Raw genomic sequence first — 21,559 nt, 5'->3', positions numbered from 1 at the left:
AATTCAGGATAATTTTGAATTTGATGTCCAGAAAACATCTCATTGGGGCAGGGCCATGTTTACCACTGTTTTACCCTTTTTCTTTAATAACAGTCCATATATGTCTGGGAACTGAGAAGGCTGGTGTTTTTTTCGGCCATTTGTGCCTTATAAAGGATTCTACCTGCTCAACAGTTCTGTCTTTTTTGTCATTATTTTTCATTTCATAATGTGCCAAATGTTCTCAATTGATTTATTTTTCTTGGCAACATCGTTACGGGTTAGTCAAAGAAACTTAGAAATGAGCATCAGAAAATAATAAGGACATATTCCTTGGCCTTGCACACATGCAGTAATCCTGGAAAAATGCGGCACAGGCTATTCCCAAAATGCCGCTCTGCTCTTAAAGGAGCCACAACATATTTCACCCATTACACCGTGTAACAGGCACTGTCTTTCGTTAAAGCCTGTGTAAAGTTCATTAGTTTCAGTGTAAACACCTGCGGCTTATAGACAGGTGCAGCTTATTTATGTTTAAAATAAAAATCTTTGTAAAATTCAGTGGGTGTCTCTTATATATGCATGCGCTTAATAGTCCGGAAATTACGGTACTTCAGCTGTTATTTTTGTTCATGTTTATGAAATGTTGCAACAATTAATGAATATTTTTATTTCTCTAAAGTTGCTTTGTGACTATGTCCATTGTTAAAAGCATTATGAACATAGATTTTAATTATGAAGTTCACTACATAGTTGAATTCACAGTACCAACTAAATAGCGAATTAACTGACTCTGACACTGAGAAGGCAGAAACCTTCTTAAGTATGGTGTATATGTGGTAAAGTCCAAAAAAATCTGTCACCAAATCTGACCTGACAGTTTGGAATGAATAATTGAGACTTTTCAGTGTGACTCACAGCAGCACTTGAACACCACATTTCAGACTATTGTTTTGCCTCTATTCACTCTATAACACTGCTTATTTAAATGCACGTATATAATGTAAAAGGTTTAAAATCTACAGGCACGCAAGCTACATTAAACTCAACTATAGTCAGAGTCTGACATTAAATGTGTTTATTTAGCTACTCACATACAGTACAAAAAAATCATATTCTTCACTCTTCAGCCAAACCCCTGGCTCGGGTAATCTCTCCGTGCAAATACAGAGCATTTCCTGTATTCCATTTTTGGCATTTCAATATAACCATGCTGTTAAACAGTTCCAACCTGAATAGCAAATTAGCCGTAATTTTTTTCATTTTCATCAAGTTTTCATTAAGGTTACCAATCAGAATATTTAGCAGCAACATTTTACTGGGGTTGTGTAGAAGCCAATGATTTATTAAAACAAAAGATTTTATTAAGTTCAAGTGATTTATATTTGTAATTAATGCAGTGATTTTGTTGTTTTGGTCAATTGAGTGTGCATACATGTAACTTTGCTGCAATTGCCCTGGGTTCTAGTCTGTTTTTTTGTTTGTTTGTTTAGAGTGTGTGTGTGTGTGTGTGTGTGTGTGTGTGTGTGTGTGTGTGTGTGGACTCATGTAGCTTACAGTGCAATGGTAACGGCTTAGAAGGGTAGGGTGCTGGGAAATGGCCTCCACTGCTGACAGTGTGTTTCGAATCAACTCCTCAGATGCTGATGGCCCTGCACAGAAGAAAAGGTCAGTTGACTGGTAAAGTATTAAAATTCTTCTGAACAGATGATCCAATATAGTAAAAATATTATATTTAATAACTATTGCTATAATCAGTTTCATTGTATTTTTTAGGAAAATCTTACCCACAGAACTTCCCAAACTGGTCTCATTGGAATCTATGGATGTTATGTGATTCTTAAAAAAAAAAAAAGAATAGAACAGAATAAGATGAAAAATGAAAACATAAATATGTGCGAATCACACCTCTTTAATGAATATTTCGACAAATTTGTTTAATATATTCACTTACCAGGAGCGCTCCAAATTTGATGAGAAACTCCTCATTCACCACCTGAGGCCTGAAGATCTGCCAGATCAAATCAAACAGATTAGATAGCAACTCCCATTCAGCGATTCTCTATTATTATACAATCTTGGTTCTCATCCAGCACAAGTAATTGTAGCATAAACTCATACTGTTGTGCCCATCAACTGACATCTGTACCAGAGCAATTTAGTTCTTCTGAAACATAGCTGATTCAGTGCTATAATAGAAAATCAAGTCAAAACAAAGCAACAATACAAAAAGTAATCAATTCCCTTGATTGATTTCCACTTTTAATCATAGCACATCTGATGTTTATATAAGCCGCTGATTTTTATTGCATCAACCCTAGATTTGCTCAGCTTCCCCATGGAAAACCAGTTCACCAGTCATACAAAATCAAGACCGGTCTTAATAATGCCTCATGGTGCTGTCATGTAACAGTCAACACTTTCTTACAACCTCTGAGACGCAAGGCTGAGGGAGCTCAGGCGGGTACTTGCAGTATTGAGATGATGATGGAGGTAGAAAGGTCATGGCTGTTGAGGGGAGGAAGGAGTCAAGCTGCTGTCAGTAAGAGATTGAAGCTTTGCAGTATGCTAGTCACAGTGCAACTGACCTGCAGAATGACCTGAAGTGACTGATGAATGCTTTGTGTTTTTGCTGTCAGCTTTGCAATAGCCCACAGAGATGATGAGAGACAGATGAGATTGGACTCTAGGTGCCTGACGTGAATGTATGTGTAGGCACACACTCGCACACACTTCTATTAACACAAATACTCATTCTCATCATCAACCTATTCACAGAAACAAGAACAATACCCTGGTAAAAGAAACATTTTGAATCTCAAATCAGGTGAAGTAAACTGAAACAGTCATGTAGTGTATAAAACGTTTATTCATAATATAAGAATGAATAACCTGTGTTTTCCATGATAGACGTGAACGTGATAATTCCCTTTTAAGCGTTATATTCTGTGCAGTTTAGCAAATGCTTATTATGAGTAAAATAAATACAGGAAGTTCTCCGTTCCGGTTTGCACAATATTGTGTTTCTGATACACTTCTAATCATGAGCTAACCAACTTCTACCATGAGTTGTATAATCAATATGAATTAGTGAGCTTATTCCGAAAGCAAGCCTTGCCTGCCTAAGCCATCAGACCTTCACTGTATTTAACCTGAGCTCAAATGTTTTTGGATCATGAATTTTCCTTCTCCACACTTTGGCCTTACCTTCACCTTGGTAAAAGTTCACTTTGGTTCCCATCTTTTTTGTGGCTCATCACTGTAACTGTCAATCTGGACTTACTGCTTATGAAAGGTTTGTATCTTATGGTATAGCCTCTATATTTCCGCTCTAGAAGTCTTCATTAAATAGTGGATTGAATTACCTTCACCCGTGTTGTTATGGTTGTTAGTGATGCCACTGACTTTTGTGTTTCAGATTTTCTTCACATCTCTGGAGCAATGTTCCTGTCATCAACTGCAATTGTTTTGCTTGGTCGATCTGTCTGATGTCTGGAAGTTAATGCACAAGTGCTTTTTTTAAGGCATTCCAAATAGTTGTATTGGTTAGGCCCAATGGTTATGCAATGTCTTGGATTTTCCCTATTTTTTTCAACTTCAAAGTGGCGTATTTATTTTATTTTTTTTATTAGACAATTTTTAGAACTTTAAGTTAGTTGATCCTTTATAATGACAGTCTTTACATGCAAAATCCAAGCCTCAAACCAATAGTAGACATTCAGAGTGTTTAATTAATTAGTTATTAGTTATTAATTAATCAGTCTAACAGGGTACACAAGTCAGTCACATGTTCCAATAAATTTGATCACTTGAAAATCAGGCATTGTTTAAAAAAATAGATGTAAATATCAGCAAAAAAATTAAATTTAGATTGACTGTCATTCATCTTTTTATCTTAAACATAAATGACTTGAGTGTAGAGCAAAAATGTGCTTTTCATTCTACTTCAATTTGTTATTACACCATTAGCATGTATTATACAACTAAGCAGGGGCATCACACATTTCTTTATTCTGTTGCACCATGGAAGCATGCTAACAATTAAAATGTTACATTTATAAATGAATGACATGCTTTGTACCCTGTAGTTGCATGCTAATAAATGTCTGTGATACTTTGTTCCTCTTATCAATTATATAAATAGCTATAAGCAGTCAGTCATTCTTATCAATCATTAAACATTTTTCCATTATTTGAAATTAATAATAATAATAATAATCATAATAATAATAATAACAACAAAACAAAAACAAAAAAAACACAGCTTTGCTACAGTTTGCTACTGAGCAAACATATACATTTGCCAAATGATACTTTTTCATTTATTAATTTATGACATTCTGTACCGGTTATCCATTTCTTCTTACGTTATAGAGCATGCACCAGCAAAAAAAAAAAATTATTATTACGTTATTTCTTTCTTTCTTTCTTTCTTTTTTTTTTTTTAGGAAATGTAGCAACATCAACTCCCTTCCCCAAACTTATCCACCTCACAAATACCTGCACATATTCTAAAACCAATAGCACCATTTTAAAGCAAATGCATACCTCAGTGCTTTTTTATTGAGAAAGAGGCCAGCAATGCCCATGAGCCAAAGAACACCACTAACAAATTATTTCATTCAAATCGATCAAGACACTTGTGTAAACACACAAATAATTCTACACCAGTACACAGACCACAAGTACATACCCTCCCACCTTCCTCCCAAAGCAGGCAGATTTACAGAAACCTTTTCTTTACTGACAGCTGTAGCTCCCTTTTTATAGAGGTCACACTGTAACCTGCTGAAATAAGCTAATTGCATCAGAGCGACAAGCTATTAACCCCAATACGAAACCACTCAATTTGCCTCTGTTTATTGAGGTCCAGTCTCCGTGGCAAATCACGGGCAAATAGAGAATCATATTTTAATCGACTCATCGACTCTCTTAGTGACATATCTTACAGAGCAAGAAAAATTCCTTCATGTTAATTTCGGCATGGCGGAGTGTGTCAGCAATAAATCCAATTTTGCAGAGTTAATTAAATCAGAATATGAGTGTGTGTTTGAGTTTAGCTGCAGGAATAGAGCAATACAAATGAGCTGTATATTATGCACAACACCACACACACACTGTCATAAGAGAATAAATCAATGGCTGGGTAGTGTATTTACCCATTACCACACTGATATTGATTAGATTGATTAGTTCGACCTGTGAGGAAAACAGCATATCATGGTGTTTATTTCTCTTATACCACATTATATTTATATTTTTTTATAGAACGACATACAACTCAAAACAGAATGCGAATGAATATTGAAAAGTATGTAATGTATTCAAGTTCCCATGATGTGTTTTGTTTCAATAAGCAAAAACCTCTCTTTTACAAATTTGAAGTTAATATGATGAAATCAATCTTGTTGCAAAAAAGAAAAACAGCTAAATGTAAACTCTTCTATACTGAAGATTTGTTTCCCCTGACGAAAAAATAACAAAATAAAAAACCCAGAGGAAAATCTTTACCTGAAAGCGCTGAAACATTTAATAAATGTCTTCTGATGTAATGGCTTCTTTCAGAGCAAATTCATTGTTAAATAAAACACAGTAAAATTTAGGTTCAAATGATATAACGTGTTTGCCACAGACGTCCCTGTGAACAAGAGTATTACTAAATACAAATGAAGCTACATTAGAACTAGCACAAACGCCTGACTAATAATATTTAATGTGTTACAAAACATTTGACGTATGCAACGAAGCAATGTTGAGGGCAAGCAGAAAATGAGTGTTGATGCACAGGCCACACATTTCTATCCCCATCGCAACACACACACACACACACCTGTGAGGAAAGCAGGTTCAGCACAACAGCAGTCATGGGAAGGCTCTGTTTGAGCTGACGAGTCTGGGCAGTGGAGGGGTGTTTCCTTCCCACTATGCTCCCTAATGCTGTCAGTATGTCATCTACAAAAACCAAGATAAAGAGAGTAACATCATCATTTGTTTTATTACGAAGCAGCAGAAGATCTAAATAAATGACTCTCTTCTTTAAGATCCCTGTTGTTGTCACCTGTCTGACAGTCCACTGGTTCCAACAAAAAAACAGTTTGAACCAGATATTGTGAAGTAACAGCACTGATTTACAAATGAAACTGCAAGAACAGATCGATACTTGGCCCTGTGTTCCCAAATACAATCAGAAAGGTAATTAAACAGAGAGACAGATCAAATTAGACTCTGAAGTAATTGATGCTCATTCTCTTCTAACCTCATCTACCCTTGACTCGTTTTCATTCAATCACTCTTTTCCTCACATCGTGATTTTCACCACCACCCACTCTCTGCGTATCCTTGCTTTCCTGCCCCACCGCCTCCCCCAATCTCATCACCACTCTTCCTACATTCCTCTTCATGGTGCTCTCTCTTTTTGGGTGTAATGTGATTGATTTACCCAGGATAGCTGGCAGCTCTCGCACAGTGTGACGGATGAATATGGCCAGGCATTTTGACAGGTATTCATTGCCACTTTGTTGCTCCTTCCCTGGTGTGGCCTTTCGGGTGTCTCTCTCAATGTACATCACTAACCTAAAAGAGAGTGGTCAGAAAGACATTATTATTCAGAGAAACACATCCATGGAATGATACTAGCAAAACACAGACGACGCTTTTCATTAATTACACTTCATGCCCTGAGAGAGAAAAGGATTGAAATGATGGCGGTGACTCAGAAAAGCTTGATAGAAAATAAACAGGGCACACTGTGTAATATGAAAAATAAAATCTCTAGATGTAAAAATACACAATTTAAATGTGTTCCTGAACAGTTAAGATTTCCAGTAAAAAAAAAAGGATACATTTAGTTTGCAGGCAGAAAGGACAAAAGAGGTCAAAAGCTCTGTTCTTTTCACTGTATTGACTCCAGAGACACCAAATGTTCATCTATATTATTGACCAAAGTGCCCTTTCCCCAAAGTATTAAAATATTGAGAAACAAAAGAGAATCAATGCAAACGAGTGAAACAAGTAAGTATTCAATGATAATAAAGCCAACTTACCAAGAACAGATTTAAAATGATAAATAAAAACACAAACACTTGTTGGCTACGTTAACATCCACTCCCTATTTTTTGTTGGCAATTTTCCATTCCACAAATCCTCAAACTGATTAAAGCCTGCATTTTGACTGGACCATTCTAACACTTCCAGTTTCTTGTGTTTGAACCACTGCACTATAATCCTGGCTCCAGTTTCAACCCTCTTACAGATGTTTCTTGTAGAACTGTCCTGTATTTGGCTCCATCCAGCTTACCCTAAACCCATACCGATATCCTAAACCCTACTGATAAATACGATGGCACAATATAATGCTACCGTCACCATGCTACCACCACTTCACAATAGCAATAGTGCTGGGTTTCAGCCAAACACAGGGCCTTATGCCAAATTGTTCAATTTTGGTCTCATTAGACCAGAGAATCCCCACTGCCCCCCACCACCCCACTGCTGAGCCTCAAACATGCTTTTTGGCAAACTCACAAATATTTTTCTCCTCTTCACTTTGCTTTTCTATAAAGCCTAGCTTTGTGAATTGTGATTGATCTTTATTTTTAATAAAAGATTTAATGGTGCTTACTTGGATGTTCCAAGCTGTTATAGGAGGTAATTTTGCTCTTTGATCTGCATGATGCTATTTGTTTATGTAGGCTATTCCTTCTTTTTTGTAAAAAGAGGCATATCTATATCAGGATCAAATGAGCCTTAAATTGCACACACTAATTATGCAATATCTAATAGCAACCGGCTATTAAAAAATAAATACTGGCTAATGTACCCTAGAGAAATTATACAGTACAGGAAGTCCTTCACACTTGCTGCCTTTAGCCTCAATAGCCGCTCTAGCAGGTGAGATCTATGAATGTAGACACACAGGAATAATGGTTGTTTTTGTTTGATAGTCAACAGGCTCAATTCTTAATTTATAGCCGATAGCACAAACTCGCCAGACCAACCGACGTGGACCATTACATTAACCAATTAAATTTTTTTTTTTTTTTTAAAGCAACCAGTTTAAATCTGCTTGTCATCAAACATTATCAATTCGGTGTCATCATTCTAACATCGTTCTTGTAGGTAAAATTATTACAGTAATACAGAGACATTTGAGTAAAAAAAAAAAAAAATCTAGACTATTGATAACTGCTTTGCAACTATCACTTTAGGAAAGTGAGAGTGTTAGAAGGGTGTGAGAATGTGGAGAATAAAACCTATGAGAGAATCACAGCTCCGGAGCTGACAGTCTGCAGCAGCTTAGAGGCTCACACTTATTAAGAGGAGCTGTTAATTATCTTGTTTCCCTCCAGTATAGCACATTTCAACTCAATAAGTACCTCAACTTTTCTCTGCAAGACAAGACACATTGCTAGGATTCACATTTTCTCTCTCACTTGCTATTCTCTCTCTCTCTCTCTCGCTCGCTCGCTCTCACACACACACACAGTATCCCAATGCATCTTTCAAATTAGACACAGATGAAAATGCAATCATCGAAAATTGCTTTTGGAGTTGCTTGAACCCCATAAAGAAGAGCACATACTAATAAATTAGGTTGAATTGAAATAGAGGTGCGGTCTGAGAAGCAAGATGAGCCAGGCAAAAATAAGCTAAGCTGACAGTGAAGACACTGTAAATAATAGCAGATTTGATATGAGGTGCTAGAAGAACAGAGAATAAAAAAAGAAATGTCAGAAATAGAAAAGCACAAAGCGTATCATGACAAAGTATAACATGGCAAAATAAACCGGACATTTGGGAGACATCCAAGTAATTACTACTTGGAAATAAATTTGTTTAAATGTGTGACTCGAACAACTAATTTGTCAATGTTCAATCCAATTGCAAAGCTCACAGCACTGCTTTCCTACTGTCCAAATAAAACCCCTCTAAATCAATGCTCTACTTTCACTTCAGGTAAAAACTGTGTGATTCAATTGATAATTGATAACGGTTACATTCCTATTCCTTGAAATGATCCTACAATGTCCCAGTAAAAATAAAAAAGATTGCATTATATAAGCAGGACCTAAAGTCATAATCTATTTTAGCTTACTAGGAAAACGCAACTAACCAAAAATTAATACAACTACCATCACTTTAATATAATATTAAGCATGAGACAATCAATTGCAGTATTATTGTTGCATACCCTGTCAGTGTACAATACGGTTATCCTTCATGTAGACAGATGGCTGAAAGGAACATGTTATTTATGCCACGAGCGCACTAAATTAGCCCTTGGTAATATTCCCTCCGTCCTAATAGGCATTTTTGTTGCACATTGCAGGCTATCATGTGTCTGTTTTAGTATCAAATGGAAAGCAGAAAGTGAGAACATGAAAATTCATGGATATTATAGTAACACGTCAGGATCAAGCAGGTCTTTATTAGTCAGCCACAGCCTGAAGGACACTACGTCACCTGACGAAAAAAATATATAAATGAGCAGAAAGAACTGGGACCTGCACAGTAAATTACTTCCACGGCGATATGCAGGCTGCTCAACAGGCATGGAGATGTAATTGGAATCCTAAAGGAATTCTCGGGCATCAATGACTAAGATTGATGGAAATGCCTGGCTGACGCTTAGTGTTTACATGGTGCAAAAAAAAAAAATCTCTTCCCACAGGCATTTGGCTGATTAGGTACAAAAACCAAACAGAATTTCTTTCTCTAACCAAGGCCAAATCAACAACGTTAAGGATTTCTTTCATTTAAAATCTGGAGCTTCTGCTGCACTTGGCCTACTTTGCCTTGGCCACCACATGCAGTGAGAGATGAGACACAAAAAACTATTCAAGCTCTTAAACTTTCTATAAGCCTAGTACAGGCAGCACCACTTCCATTTTCACAGATCGCCCGGAAATTAGACGCGTTTCAGTTGGCTCTAAATACACTCATCTGTCTCAGAGCAGGGAGATGTTGGGCAGAATGCATCCAGACTGACACGTCTGCAGAAAGTGTAGCCAACACTGCCGAGCTAATTAGGGAAGTGTTTATGAAAGTGGGGAGGAAGCTGCTCTCACTGTGGGAGATTGAGAACAGGGTCAGCTCTCACCCACTGCACCAGACAGAGACAGAAGAAAGGGGATGATTGGAAAAGTGGGGGAAGGAGAGTAAAAGAACAGGAAGACAAACCAGATCTGTCAAGACAATGTAGCTGCTGAGTCCTTAAAACTGATTGGTCAGGGAGTGTGGATAAATTTTCTAGAACGTCGGCTCTGACAATCATGTCAGCTGTAATTCAAAGTGCATGATTATGTTAAAACATGATTCTATATCAATAAATAAACTAATAAATAGAAAACAATTATTTTATATAATCATTGATTGATTTCTGATGAAGGAGGTTTATTTGGTTTATTTCAGGAGTACAACTTTTTATGCTTACGGCACGGGACAGTCTACACGACAAGAGGATTTTTCTTATTAACTTTGGGAAAGGCCGAAAAAAAAAAAGGTTAATGAGGGAATGACTTTTCAGCTTTTATACAAACTTGTCTTGTTGACATCCCATAATATTTAATGTCACAATAAACAATTAGCTTACTCAAATATATGAATAATTCATAAGCAAATTAAGAATAAATCACTGATTTTCCGGACTATTAAGCGCACCCAAATATAAGCCGCACCCTCTGAATTTTACAAAGATTTTTATTTTGAACATAAATATGCCGCACCTGTCTATAAGCCGCAGATTCCTACATTGAAACTAAAAAAAAATTTACACAGGCTTTAACGAAAGACAGTGTCTGTTACACGGCTTGTATCTAAACAGTAGCCTACCAAGAAAGTCACTGTTCACTGTCTTCCTCCTTCTTTTCACAACTATTTCTCTCGGGAGTTTATCTTTTGGCATCGTCGTGCGTTTAAAAATCACCATCGGTGAAGCTTTTCTTTTTGTATGCCGTGCAGCTCAGAACACAAGTGAAGTGTGTTTTTTCATGCCCGGTTGTTTTCAGAGTGACGAATGATTCGCATTTCCTGTAGACAGTGCGATTGAGCGGCAGGTCAAACGTTAGAGGAACCTCATCCATATTTATGATGTGGTACGGCCAGATTCAGTGGGAGCGCATCTGATTTAATATAAACAGTTTAATTGGTTCACCTGAACCCGTTCGGCAATTTCATTGGTCTAATGTTACGGGGTTCAGTTTTTTATCTTGAAGCTTGTGAAACCAGGAAAACCCAGTAAAAATCCACATATTAGCCCCTTCGTTGTTTAAGCCGCAGGGCTCAAAGCGTTGGAAAAAAGTAGCGGCTTATAGTCCGGAAAATACAGTACTCATTCATCTTTTTTTCCCTCTTGTACACACTGATGATTATAAATGATTAATATATTAATCCATGAGTTCAGTGATGGATATTAACAGGTATGAGTTTCTGTGTTTATTAGGTAATAGTGAGGCCATATAAGGTAGTAAGCAACATTCCATATCTGTATTTAAATAAACATATACAGAGTCTCTCTTCTTCAGTATCTAATTTGTACAAACAAATTAGATACTGAAGTAGAGAGACTCTGTATATGTTTATTACATTAAAAGACAGATTTTCTTTTAGTATGAGACAGAGGAATGAAAAAGTGCTTAAGGGAAAGTAAGCTTAAATCTAATCACAGGTTCAGCAATGTCATTTAGAAAACAGACCAATTTCATGCTGGATGTTATACAAAATAATTTGAGTGATAGCACCAAAGACAAAATGCACAAAAAAGTAAAAAAAAATTCAAAAAGAAGCAATTCATGATTAAAAAGAAAACATGGCAAACTAATTTAAAATCAAGTTGACATAGGAAATGGGAAATAAGGAAACTCATCTATTTGAGATTACAGCCTTCTGAAACCTAATTCATCCCCCTAGTGTATAGAAGAGGTTAGCCTATCATCCATTCTCATCAGGTAGTGATTACTGAAAATAAGAAACAAGTTTGTTTTGTTTCTGGGATACAAATATTTCAACAAGCAAGATGCAATCTCTTGAAAGCCTAATAGCAGAATAAGCCTGACAGGTCTATTTATCATCATCCTCCAATCGTTTCTGAATAGATACTAATTTGTGTATTTGGGATCTGCTCTTTTCAAATCTGGTATACTCTTGTTCTAATGAGCACTTTCATCTACAGGTTACAAGAAAGGACAAAAAAAAATAGTCAGTGAATGGACAAGTGGGATTATTTTTTTAAGAGACTACAATATCCCTTTAATAAAATACTAATAGCAATTTCTAAAACGGAAATTCATGTCTGATAACAAAAAACCTGAGAAAGCCCAGAATTCAGCATTTAGAAGAAGATGGGAAGACAGCAATATATATAAAGGGAGACATTCATATGAAATACAATGCCTTTGAGTGACCTTTACCTAACCTAGGAGACCCAAAACCTGTTTTAGAGTGGCAACACCCATGTGCACAAAGCAAGCTAGATGAAGATATATACAAGGGTTGGAGTAAAAGCGATTGAGTGGACTGCTAAAGAGCACCGACCTCAAACTTGGGATTAATTGGCTTGAATAATGGGATTAATACCTGACTTTACTACTGCCTGTGGAATTCGGTGTCAAACAGCACTTATTGTCAGGTGTCTACAAACTTTTACCCAGATCGGTAGAGAGATAAATTACTTCAACTGGGAGGAAAATTCACATATAGTTTATATATATAGTCCATATACAGTATCCCACAAAAGCGAGTCCACCCCCACACATTTCAGCAACCATTTTAGTATCTTCTCAAAGGACAATACTATAGAAATAAAACTTGGATATATTTAGAGTAGTCAATATGCTGCTTGTATAGCAGTATAGATTTACTATTCCTCAACATACAGCCATTATTATCTAAATAGCTGGCAACAAAAAGTGAGTACACCCTAAGTGAACATGTCAAAACCGTGTCCAAAGTGTCAATATTTTGTGTGAAGACCACTGTTATCCAGCACTGCCTTAATCCTCCTGGGCATGGCATTCATGGATCTTCTTTTACTCCTCCATAATGACATCATGGCGCTGCTGGCTGTTGGACACATGGTGCTTCTCCATCTTTGGCTTGAACATGACCACAGGTGTTAAATAGGGTTCAGGTCTGGAGAAACACTTGGCCACTCCAACACCTTTAGCTTTAGCTTCCATTCAGCAAGTCAGTTGTCAGCTCGGTGGTGTGTTTGTGGTCTTTTTTATGTTGGAAAACTTTCGTTCGGCCCAGTTTCTGAAAAGGGAGCATCACGTTCTGCTTTAAAATGTCACAGTACTTGTCGGAATCCATGTTTCCCGAACCGCAGCTCCCCAGTACCAGAAACACTAATGCAGCCCCAGACCACGATGCTACCACCACCATGCTTGACTGTAAGCAAGACACAATTTTCTTGTTAATCCTCACCAGGGTGTCACCACACATGCTTGAGACACCTTCTGAGCCAGTATGAGAGAACTGTACTTAAAGCACCAGATTTTAACTGCTCTAATACAAGATACACAAATTTGTATAGTCCTGTCAAGCGAACAGAAACATGATAAATAGGACATGTGGCTTTGCACGTACAGTTTTTATAACTTAGGGTGTACTCACTTTTGTTGCCAGTTATTTAGAAACTAATGGCTGTATGTTGAGTTATTTTTAGAAGACAGTAAAGCTGTACTGCTATACAAGCAGTGCACTGACTACTCTAAAATATATCCAAGATTATTTACTATAGTATTGTCCCTTTACAAGACACTAAAATGTGAGCGGTATACTCACTTTTGTGAGATATTGTAAGTGTACTTCTTATTATGAGATTGTCTATCATATATAAGATTAAAAGGGTCTAGACATCTGATATTTGCTTTATGATATTTAATCTACATAAATAAAACTATATTTTATATTATAGTATATTAATATCTTCATCTGCAAACATGCTAATTTTGTCAGTAATGAAATAATGCACATGATGCCAAACCTTAAATACAGTCATAAAACAAACTGATGTGATCATGTATGAAAATCCATCTGTAAAAGTTTTCACAGATTTTTCTAAAGTTGTGAACTTGAGGTATAATGTTTAAAAAATTACTATTATACAATATATAGAACAAGCTCAATTCCAAAAACTCTGGGATGCTGTGCTATTCGCAAATAAAAAGAATGCAATGATTTGCAAATTTCATAAACCAATATTTTCTTTAGAAGAGAACATAGAAAACATGTCAAATGTTTACACTAAGGCAATTTACCACTTTAAGGAAAGAATACGGCCAATTTTAATTTGAAGACTGCAAAAAACTTTAAAAGTCAGGATGGGGTCAAGAAAAATATGAAAAAATACTTAATAGAAACAGCTTAAGAAACATTTTGCAACTAATTAGGATTATTGGTAACAGAATTGGGTATAAAAATATAGAGAGGCAGACCATCTGCGAAAAAACTGCATCCACAAATTGTGTAACAATTTTAGAATAGTATTTCTCAACATAAAATTACAAAGACTTTACATAATATCATCAATAGATTCTGAGAATCTGGGAGATCTCTGTGTGCAAGGGACAAGAGTAAAAATTAAAATAAAGTAAAAAAACTCAGAAACACCTCTAGGAATCAATGTCTATAAACAGTTTGCCATTTCATCCACAAATGCAGGTCAAATTTGTATGTGAAGAAGAAGCCATGTGTAAACAGGATTCAGAAATCTTCTCTTGGCAAAAGCTCATTTAAAATGGCATGAGAAAAAGTGGAAAACTGTTCTGTGGTCAGACGAATAAAATGTTTAAACTTCTTTTTTCGGAAACCATGGATGAGCCGTCTTCCAGACTAAAGAGAACAGGAACCATTCGGGTTGATATAAGTGCTTAGTTCAAAAGCCTGCATCTCTAAAGGAATGGGGGTGCATAGTGCCTATGGAATGTCCAGCTTGCATATCTGGAGATGCACATCAACACTCAAAGGTATATACAAATTTAGAGCAACATATGCTTCTATCCAGAAAATGTATTTTTCAGAGAAGGCCTCGCATATTTCAGCAAGACAATACTAAATCATATACTAAATCTATTACAACATGGCTTCATAGAAGAAAAACCAGGTGCGTAACTGGCCTTTATGCAGTCCAGACATTTCACCAAAAACATTTGCTACATCATGAAATGACAATAAAGGCTAAAATCCTGTATCAGAGAAGAATCAGAATCACAAAGAGCTTTATTGCCAAGTATGTTTGCACTTACGGGGAATTTGTTTTGGTGACAAAAGCTTCCAATTGCACATGGAAATAAAAAAAATAATAAAAAAATAAATAAAATGAATAAAAGTTATTGCACATTTTTTTAATAAAGAAAAGAGAGTATTGTTGCACATAAAAGGACAGATTTAATGGGACAACATTCCTCTCCCAAAACACCAGTAAGTCTCCCCAGTTTCCAGATGTATACAGACTGTTCCAAGATGTATAGGGGATGCTACGCAGTAGTAAACATTGACCTTGTCCCAAATATTTTTTAAGTTGTGTTGCGACCATCAAATTTAAAATTCCCTTTCCCCCCCCCCCTTAAAATGGCGCATACCCTCAGTTTAAACATTTGATATGTTTTCTATATTCTACTGTGAATAAAATATGGGTTTTGAGATTTGCAAATCATTGCATTCTGTTTTTATTTACATTTATACAACCTCCCAAATATGTTGGTTCCAAAATTCTCATAAATGTTGTTTACCTGGAGTTGCAGCACAGCAATAGGCTCTCTCGGTTATTCATGATAACTTGCAGTAGCACCAGGAAGGCCTTGGCTCGGATGACTGAAGATGGACTCTCCAGAGAACGGATTATCCTCACAACAAAATCCTGCAAAGTGAGCCACTCAACTGAGCTTCATTAAAAAAAAAAGAAGCAGTGCTATTCGACTAAATGTCTATGGACATATTACAATAGTCATAATGTTTGGCAACAATTTGACAGGTGATATTAATTACACAAGGTGCTATAGGGAACTGAAATGTCCCCCAAACTACACTTGACATAAAATAGAGGTTAATAAGCTAATGAGTTCCACAGCATTTAGTGGCAGCAAAAAAAGAAAGAATTGATTAGCTTTCTCCATCTGTATAATCGAGAACAATGGTCAAAAGAGAAACATTGTGATTAAATACGATATAAGAATGGGAGTTAATTAATTTCAAAATCATCAATCCCTTGCCATGAATTGTAATACATCAACAGTATTTCCAAGCTGCACTCGAGTCTGTTGCACATCTTTACCCAATTAGCTGTGTCGCCCCGTGCTTCATTGAAATTTAAATTCCAGGCAATACAATGCATGAATAAACACATGCTGCTCTGGCCTTTTATTTGTCAAGGGAATTAAGCAGAGAAATCTATAGCGATGTATAATTGGTGGAGAAGAAGTTTTTCCACTCCAAAGACATACACTCCTGTCTATTTTTTTTTTAAATCCCATGTCAAATTGGAAATTTACATACAAATGGATGCAGGTCAAACTAAATTGCTATTGTTAATCATAAGCAGCCTCAAAGGCATTATATAGTAGTGTTTAAATCAATGTCTACAGCCCATTTTCCAATTGATCAGCTTCTTCAATTGCAAATGCAAGCGCTCGAAAATTGGCCTTAAGTCTTTAAATTGAGAGTAAGTAAATAACTGGAAGCGCTTGTGTGTATGCACACACACACACACACACACACACACACACACACACACACACACACACACACACACACATATATATCAAACACATGCATACATGCACACACAAAGTTGGTTATTTTCCTATATTATTATTATTACTTCTGAATGACTTACACAATCTTTTAGCATTTCTTTCACTTTCTTGTTGTGCATCCCCCTGCACTGATGCAAGTTTCACTAAAGGTTACCTTGAAAATTTTGCTCAGTACAAAGGCTGGACCACATTTAACATGATCCAAAAAAAAAAAAAAACCTTTGTTAGATTTTAACTCCAGCTTCTTTTTCCTAAACTGTTACCTTGAAACAGCAAACAAACAAATCTAACCAGTGGAACTTTGAATAAATGCTTGATTAAGATAACTAGGAAATGATCTATCTATCTGTGTGTCTTATAAAGCCTGTGATTTATTTATTTATTTACCTTCCATAATGGTGTAGATGTTAAAGTGGGATGAACAATACTAGTATACATCTTCTTCAGTGTTATTTTATTTAAGCCTGTTGACTACAAAGGTCAACCTGGATCATGAATCCCTTTTTCCCCCCAAAGAGTACAGAGCCACTGAACCATTGAAATGAACCTTGCTATAGGGCAGACTACTGTTTGTCAATCTTGCTGAATTGAAAATGACATTCGTGATGACTTAATGGTGGGGAAAACCTGCTGTTCTCGAACACAATTGGCCCTTATTTATCAAAGCTGCGTGTTGTCAATTCTGACTGCAGAAACAATTTGTTATAATCTTTGTTATTGTTAAACTCTGCTTTAATTAGCATTTTCCATCTGTACGATCTATATAATCACGCTTTCCTTAGATTGTGAAATGTAGATTTTCTCAAAATCAATTCAATTATAAATTACAACTGTATACAATAGAAATAATAAATAACGTGTTATGTGAATTTTACTGTGCATACAAGAACCTTCTACCGAAATATAGGGTTTAATGCTGACATTTTATTGGTAGCTGTGACTCGGAGGCGTTATTGAACTTTCGCTCGCTAGTCCTTTAGTAAAGTACCTTTGTGTATAGGTGCATTACACAATTGTACCAGACCAAACATTTACCTAAACATTAATTAAAACCCTTTTTTTATTTTTCCACACAATTCCTGTCAAGAAGAGTGTATTTTCTTTATGTATAGATGTATATTTTTTAATGAATGCCCAAGAGAATTTATTTCATTTCCGCTTTTATTTAAATATTAGATTTTTAGTGGGTCAAAATACTCCAACAGTTTTACTTTGTTGTCTCTAGCCATTTTGTTATGACTTTGGAAGCATGCTTGTGGTCCTGATGAAAGACCAAGTTGTTTGTTGACAACAAAAGTAAACTTTACATCAAAACATCCCCACAACATGATGCTGCCACCACCATGTTTCACAGCTGGAATGGTATCTTTAGATTAAAAGCTTCAGGCTTTTTCTGTATGCATGCTGATGATTATTATGGTCAAACACTTTTATTTTTGTTTCCTCAGAACACTCACTGAAATGCTATTGTCTACAGAACTTTAGTCTGTTTTATTTTATGCTGGTCTTAGAGTGAGGGCTTTTTTTTTTTTTTTTTTAGCAAAATAACCTTTAAAATCAATGTGATTTTAAAGTGGGTGTTAGTTTGGTAGCCGATACCCAACTCTTCTCCTTTTCTTTTGTTGTTGTCTTGGAATTCAGCTGAAACTTTTAGACCACAATTCAGTTATACCCAAGAGTGAATGCACACAATTGTTTGTACAGACGCTTGTGGTACCTTCATTTGTTTGGAAATATCTTGGTCTTGAAAGACCACAGCCCAAGACCACAGCCACAGTTAAGATAGAATGAAATCCTAATCATGACATTTGGCCAATCAGAAACCTTTAAAAGTCATTTCATTAATATTTGTAATCCAGATATTTGTAAACTTTAAACCCACTGAACTTTTAATAATAAATAAAAAAACTTTCTTTCGGCTTCTCCTATTAGGGGTCGCCACAGAGGATCATCCGCATGTTCTGATTTGGCACATGTTTTTATGCTGGATGCCCTTTCTAACGCAACCCTCCCCATTTATCTGAGCTTGGGACCGGCACTAAGGCTTGTGCAACCCTATTGGCTGGGGTTGGTTCCCTGACCGGGTATCGAACCCGGGCCGCAGTGGTGAGAGCGCCGCATTCTAACCACTAGACCACCAGGGAAACCAACTTTTATTAATAAATAAAGGATTAAATAAATCTGTCTTAAATTAGTATTTTTTAAATGAGTGAAATGTATGAAGTTAATGAAACCTGAGATTGAATATCTTTCACTAAGGTGTATGTCAAATTTTGCTTGATGTTGAATTTGAGTCATTAATGTGTGGAAGGATTGCGAATCAGATGCAGATTCTTTTTTTCCTAGAAATCAAAATTGTGCTTGTTTCTGCTTTTTGATAAATAAGGGGCAATTGCACTGGAAGCAATTGGTAGAATATGTAAATATGTCTCCATTTTCAGGTCTACTAGAACACCAGAATAAGAAACCGCAAAAGAATTCTGTACTTTTTAAAGGTATGATGCCCAAACCACTAAAAATCAAGCGTTTATCTTCGTTTTGTAAATTACAAACTAAAACTTGAGTAATTCATTCAGCAAACAGGGACCATCAAATCAAATAATTTGAGAGAGCTAAAGATCAGTGTATAATATGTTTATATATACCCAAAGAGAATAATGGAAATGTTTGTTTTTTAAATCTCTATCCAGTTGTGGTGGATAACTATCATTTACAAGACTAGTCAAGCAGTAACTGTATCAGTACTAATGACCAATTAGCTGTCTGAGAAAGTAAGTGGTACATAACAACCAGTAGTCAGAAGCAGCATGGGGTTTTCACTTTTTGGGATTATTTTGTTTGCATTGCGAGCTCATGTTCAGTGAAACAGGTATAAATATATTTCTATTTAAAAACGTTAAAGTGGATTTGTAATTTTATTTTTTTAAAAGCTTGCAAAACTATTTCATGTATTCTTTGCTCTGTAAAGAGCAGAATCTGTAATTTCTTAAAATCCCCACTGACTAACCTATGACAGGTGTGGATACAAAGTGTGCAGTTTGGTTAGAAACTGCTCGTTTACATACAACAAACACCTATTTTATTGTCAGTGGTACTCTACAGAAATGTTAATGGTTGCAAGCGGGTTGAGCACTCACTGCACTGAGGTGCTTAGCAAACTCGCTACAACAAAAATGTTATTAATAAATAACAATAAATAAAAATATAAAGGAGATGCCTCAGCAAACCTTGTCAAGACTACGCCTGTCTGAACTCCTCTGGATAGAATAGGTAAGTTTCTATTTCACGGTCAATACAGGTCAATGCTAGGTCTGTTCACTACAATTTTCCCGCAGAGGTTTCATTTTCATGGCTCTCAGATTTCCAGTGCAACAACATGGGCAATAGTCACAGACAGAATTTCAAATGCGATGTGCACATACTGTATTCCAAATCAAAAATCAAAACCAAAAAACAAACTTATTTCCCAATGAATACTAGACAACATAATCACTTTCAATAAAAATGACATGTTCGTGCTGATTACAACCTCAAATTACAATAAAATACACCAATTTAAAAATAAGTGAGCAAAAGAGTGGACTATATGAACGGCTCTGTAGAACGATAATCAGGGTTTTCCCTGTTTTGTTTAGTTGACATGCATCCTGTTTTTAGTTGTCTTAGATTTGTGTAGCTCTGGATACAATGAGTTAAGAATGTGTTCATCAAAAGTCCTACATTAACAGTATGTTCTTGTTTTCATGTGTTTATGTGTGTGCATATACATACTCTGTCCTGTATTAGTCTCTGTAAGTGTGCTCCGGATGCCAACATGGCGGCGAACATGGTAAGCAAGTGCTGTTGCACACGGCTGATTCCTGATGCCAGGCTGCCGAGGATGCTGGGTAATCCAACCTTGTCAATAACACTCTGGAAGGCTGACGTTGACTGGCGGGTTATTCTACACAGAGCCTTGAGAAACATTACATGTCACAAAAGTTTTCAGTCAGAATTAGTAACCCGACAATCCCCAAAAATGACTCTATACAGTGCAATGAAATGAGAGAAATTGAAAAGTGCTACTTACAGACATAGCACTGACCCGCAGTGCGTCCAGAGTCGAGTGAGTGAACAGATACCAGAGGGCAGGTCCCACTTCTGCCGTGATAAAGCCCTGAGCACACCGACACTGTCTACTACATACATTCTCGAGGATTTTTGCTGCCATGTGGTTCACCACCAGTTCCTCCTGTGTGAAATGTTATAACCATATTACATGCTACTTCATCAGGTATAACATTGCATTGGAACAACCTATTTTTAGTATTAAATCGTTCATTAATAAGCGCTGCTAAATTAATGCTGCACGATTAAGAACTACAGCGGTTTCATCTGAGGTCAACAACAGGCCTGCTTCTCGAACACAATCTAAGATAAAACTAAACAGAAAGTATTACATTCAAATATGTAGGATTTCATTCCTCTCTATTGTAATATGCAAATATAAAAGCAGCAGATATAGCAGCTTCCAGGTTTCATGCAATTACATCATTGGGATATACTCCCTCAAAAACATCAGCTCTCAGTGAATAAATTCCTGAACTTTTCTAAGCAAAGCCAAGGCCAGCAAGCTGAAACTTATTTGTGTTGGTATTTCTCTCTAAGCCGTGTGTCCTTGAGCATCCCTCTCCGTGGCTGAAACGAGTGGAAATTAAAGATTTAACAGCATTCAACAAGCAGCAAGCACATGGAAAAAGGAAAAATACCACAATGTGGGAATATCTTTGAGGCACAGTTATTCTGCGCATTATTCCGACGCAATCGGCCTGCTTTCGCTGCAATAA

General features: G+C 36.3%; 1 protein-coding gene across 7 annotated transcripts in view; it reads right to left on the bottom strand.

Moving 5' to 3' along the window:
• Nucleotides 1-21,559, bottom strand: part of ulk4 (unc-51 like kinase 4) — a 100,970-nt gene that overhangs the window by 54,162 nt on the left and 25,249 nt on the right. For all 7 annotated transcript variants that reach the window (XM_046846508.1, XM_046846512.1, XM_046846514.1 and 4 more), the window contains exons 20-27: nucleotides 20,803-20,964; nucleotides 20,505-20,687; nucleotides 15,711-15,838; nucleotides 6,419-6,552; nucleotides 5,810-5,931; nucleotides 1,934-1,990; nucleotides 1,767-1,818; nucleotides 1,537-1,631 (exon numbers count right to left, since the gene is read on the bottom strand). In XM_046846508.1, the coding sequence (XP_046702464.1) occupies nucleotides 1,537-1,631; nucleotides 1,767-1,818; nucleotides 1,934-1,990; nucleotides 5,810-5,931; nucleotides 6,419-6,552; nucleotides 15,711-15,838; nucleotides 20,505-20,687; nucleotides 20,803-20,964 (933 nt within the window). The remainder of the gene's footprint in view (nucleotides 1-1,536; nucleotides 1,632-1,766; nucleotides 1,819-1,933; nucleotides 1,991-5,809; nucleotides 5,932-6,418; nucleotides 6,553-15,710; nucleotides 15,839-20,504; nucleotides 20,688-20,802; nucleotides 20,965-21,559) is intronic.

This window comes from Silurus meridionalis, chromosome 4, assembly GCF_014805685.1.
Source record: "Silurus meridionalis isolate SWU-2019-XX chromosome 4, ASM1480568v1, whole genome shotgun sequence".
Lineage (NCBI taxonomy): Eukaryota > Metazoa > Chordata > Actinopteri > Siluriformes > Siluridae > Silurus > Silurus meridionalis.
The sequence above is the reverse complement of the archived record's forward strand: the minus strand, read 5'-3'. Positions and strand labels throughout refer to the sequence as shown.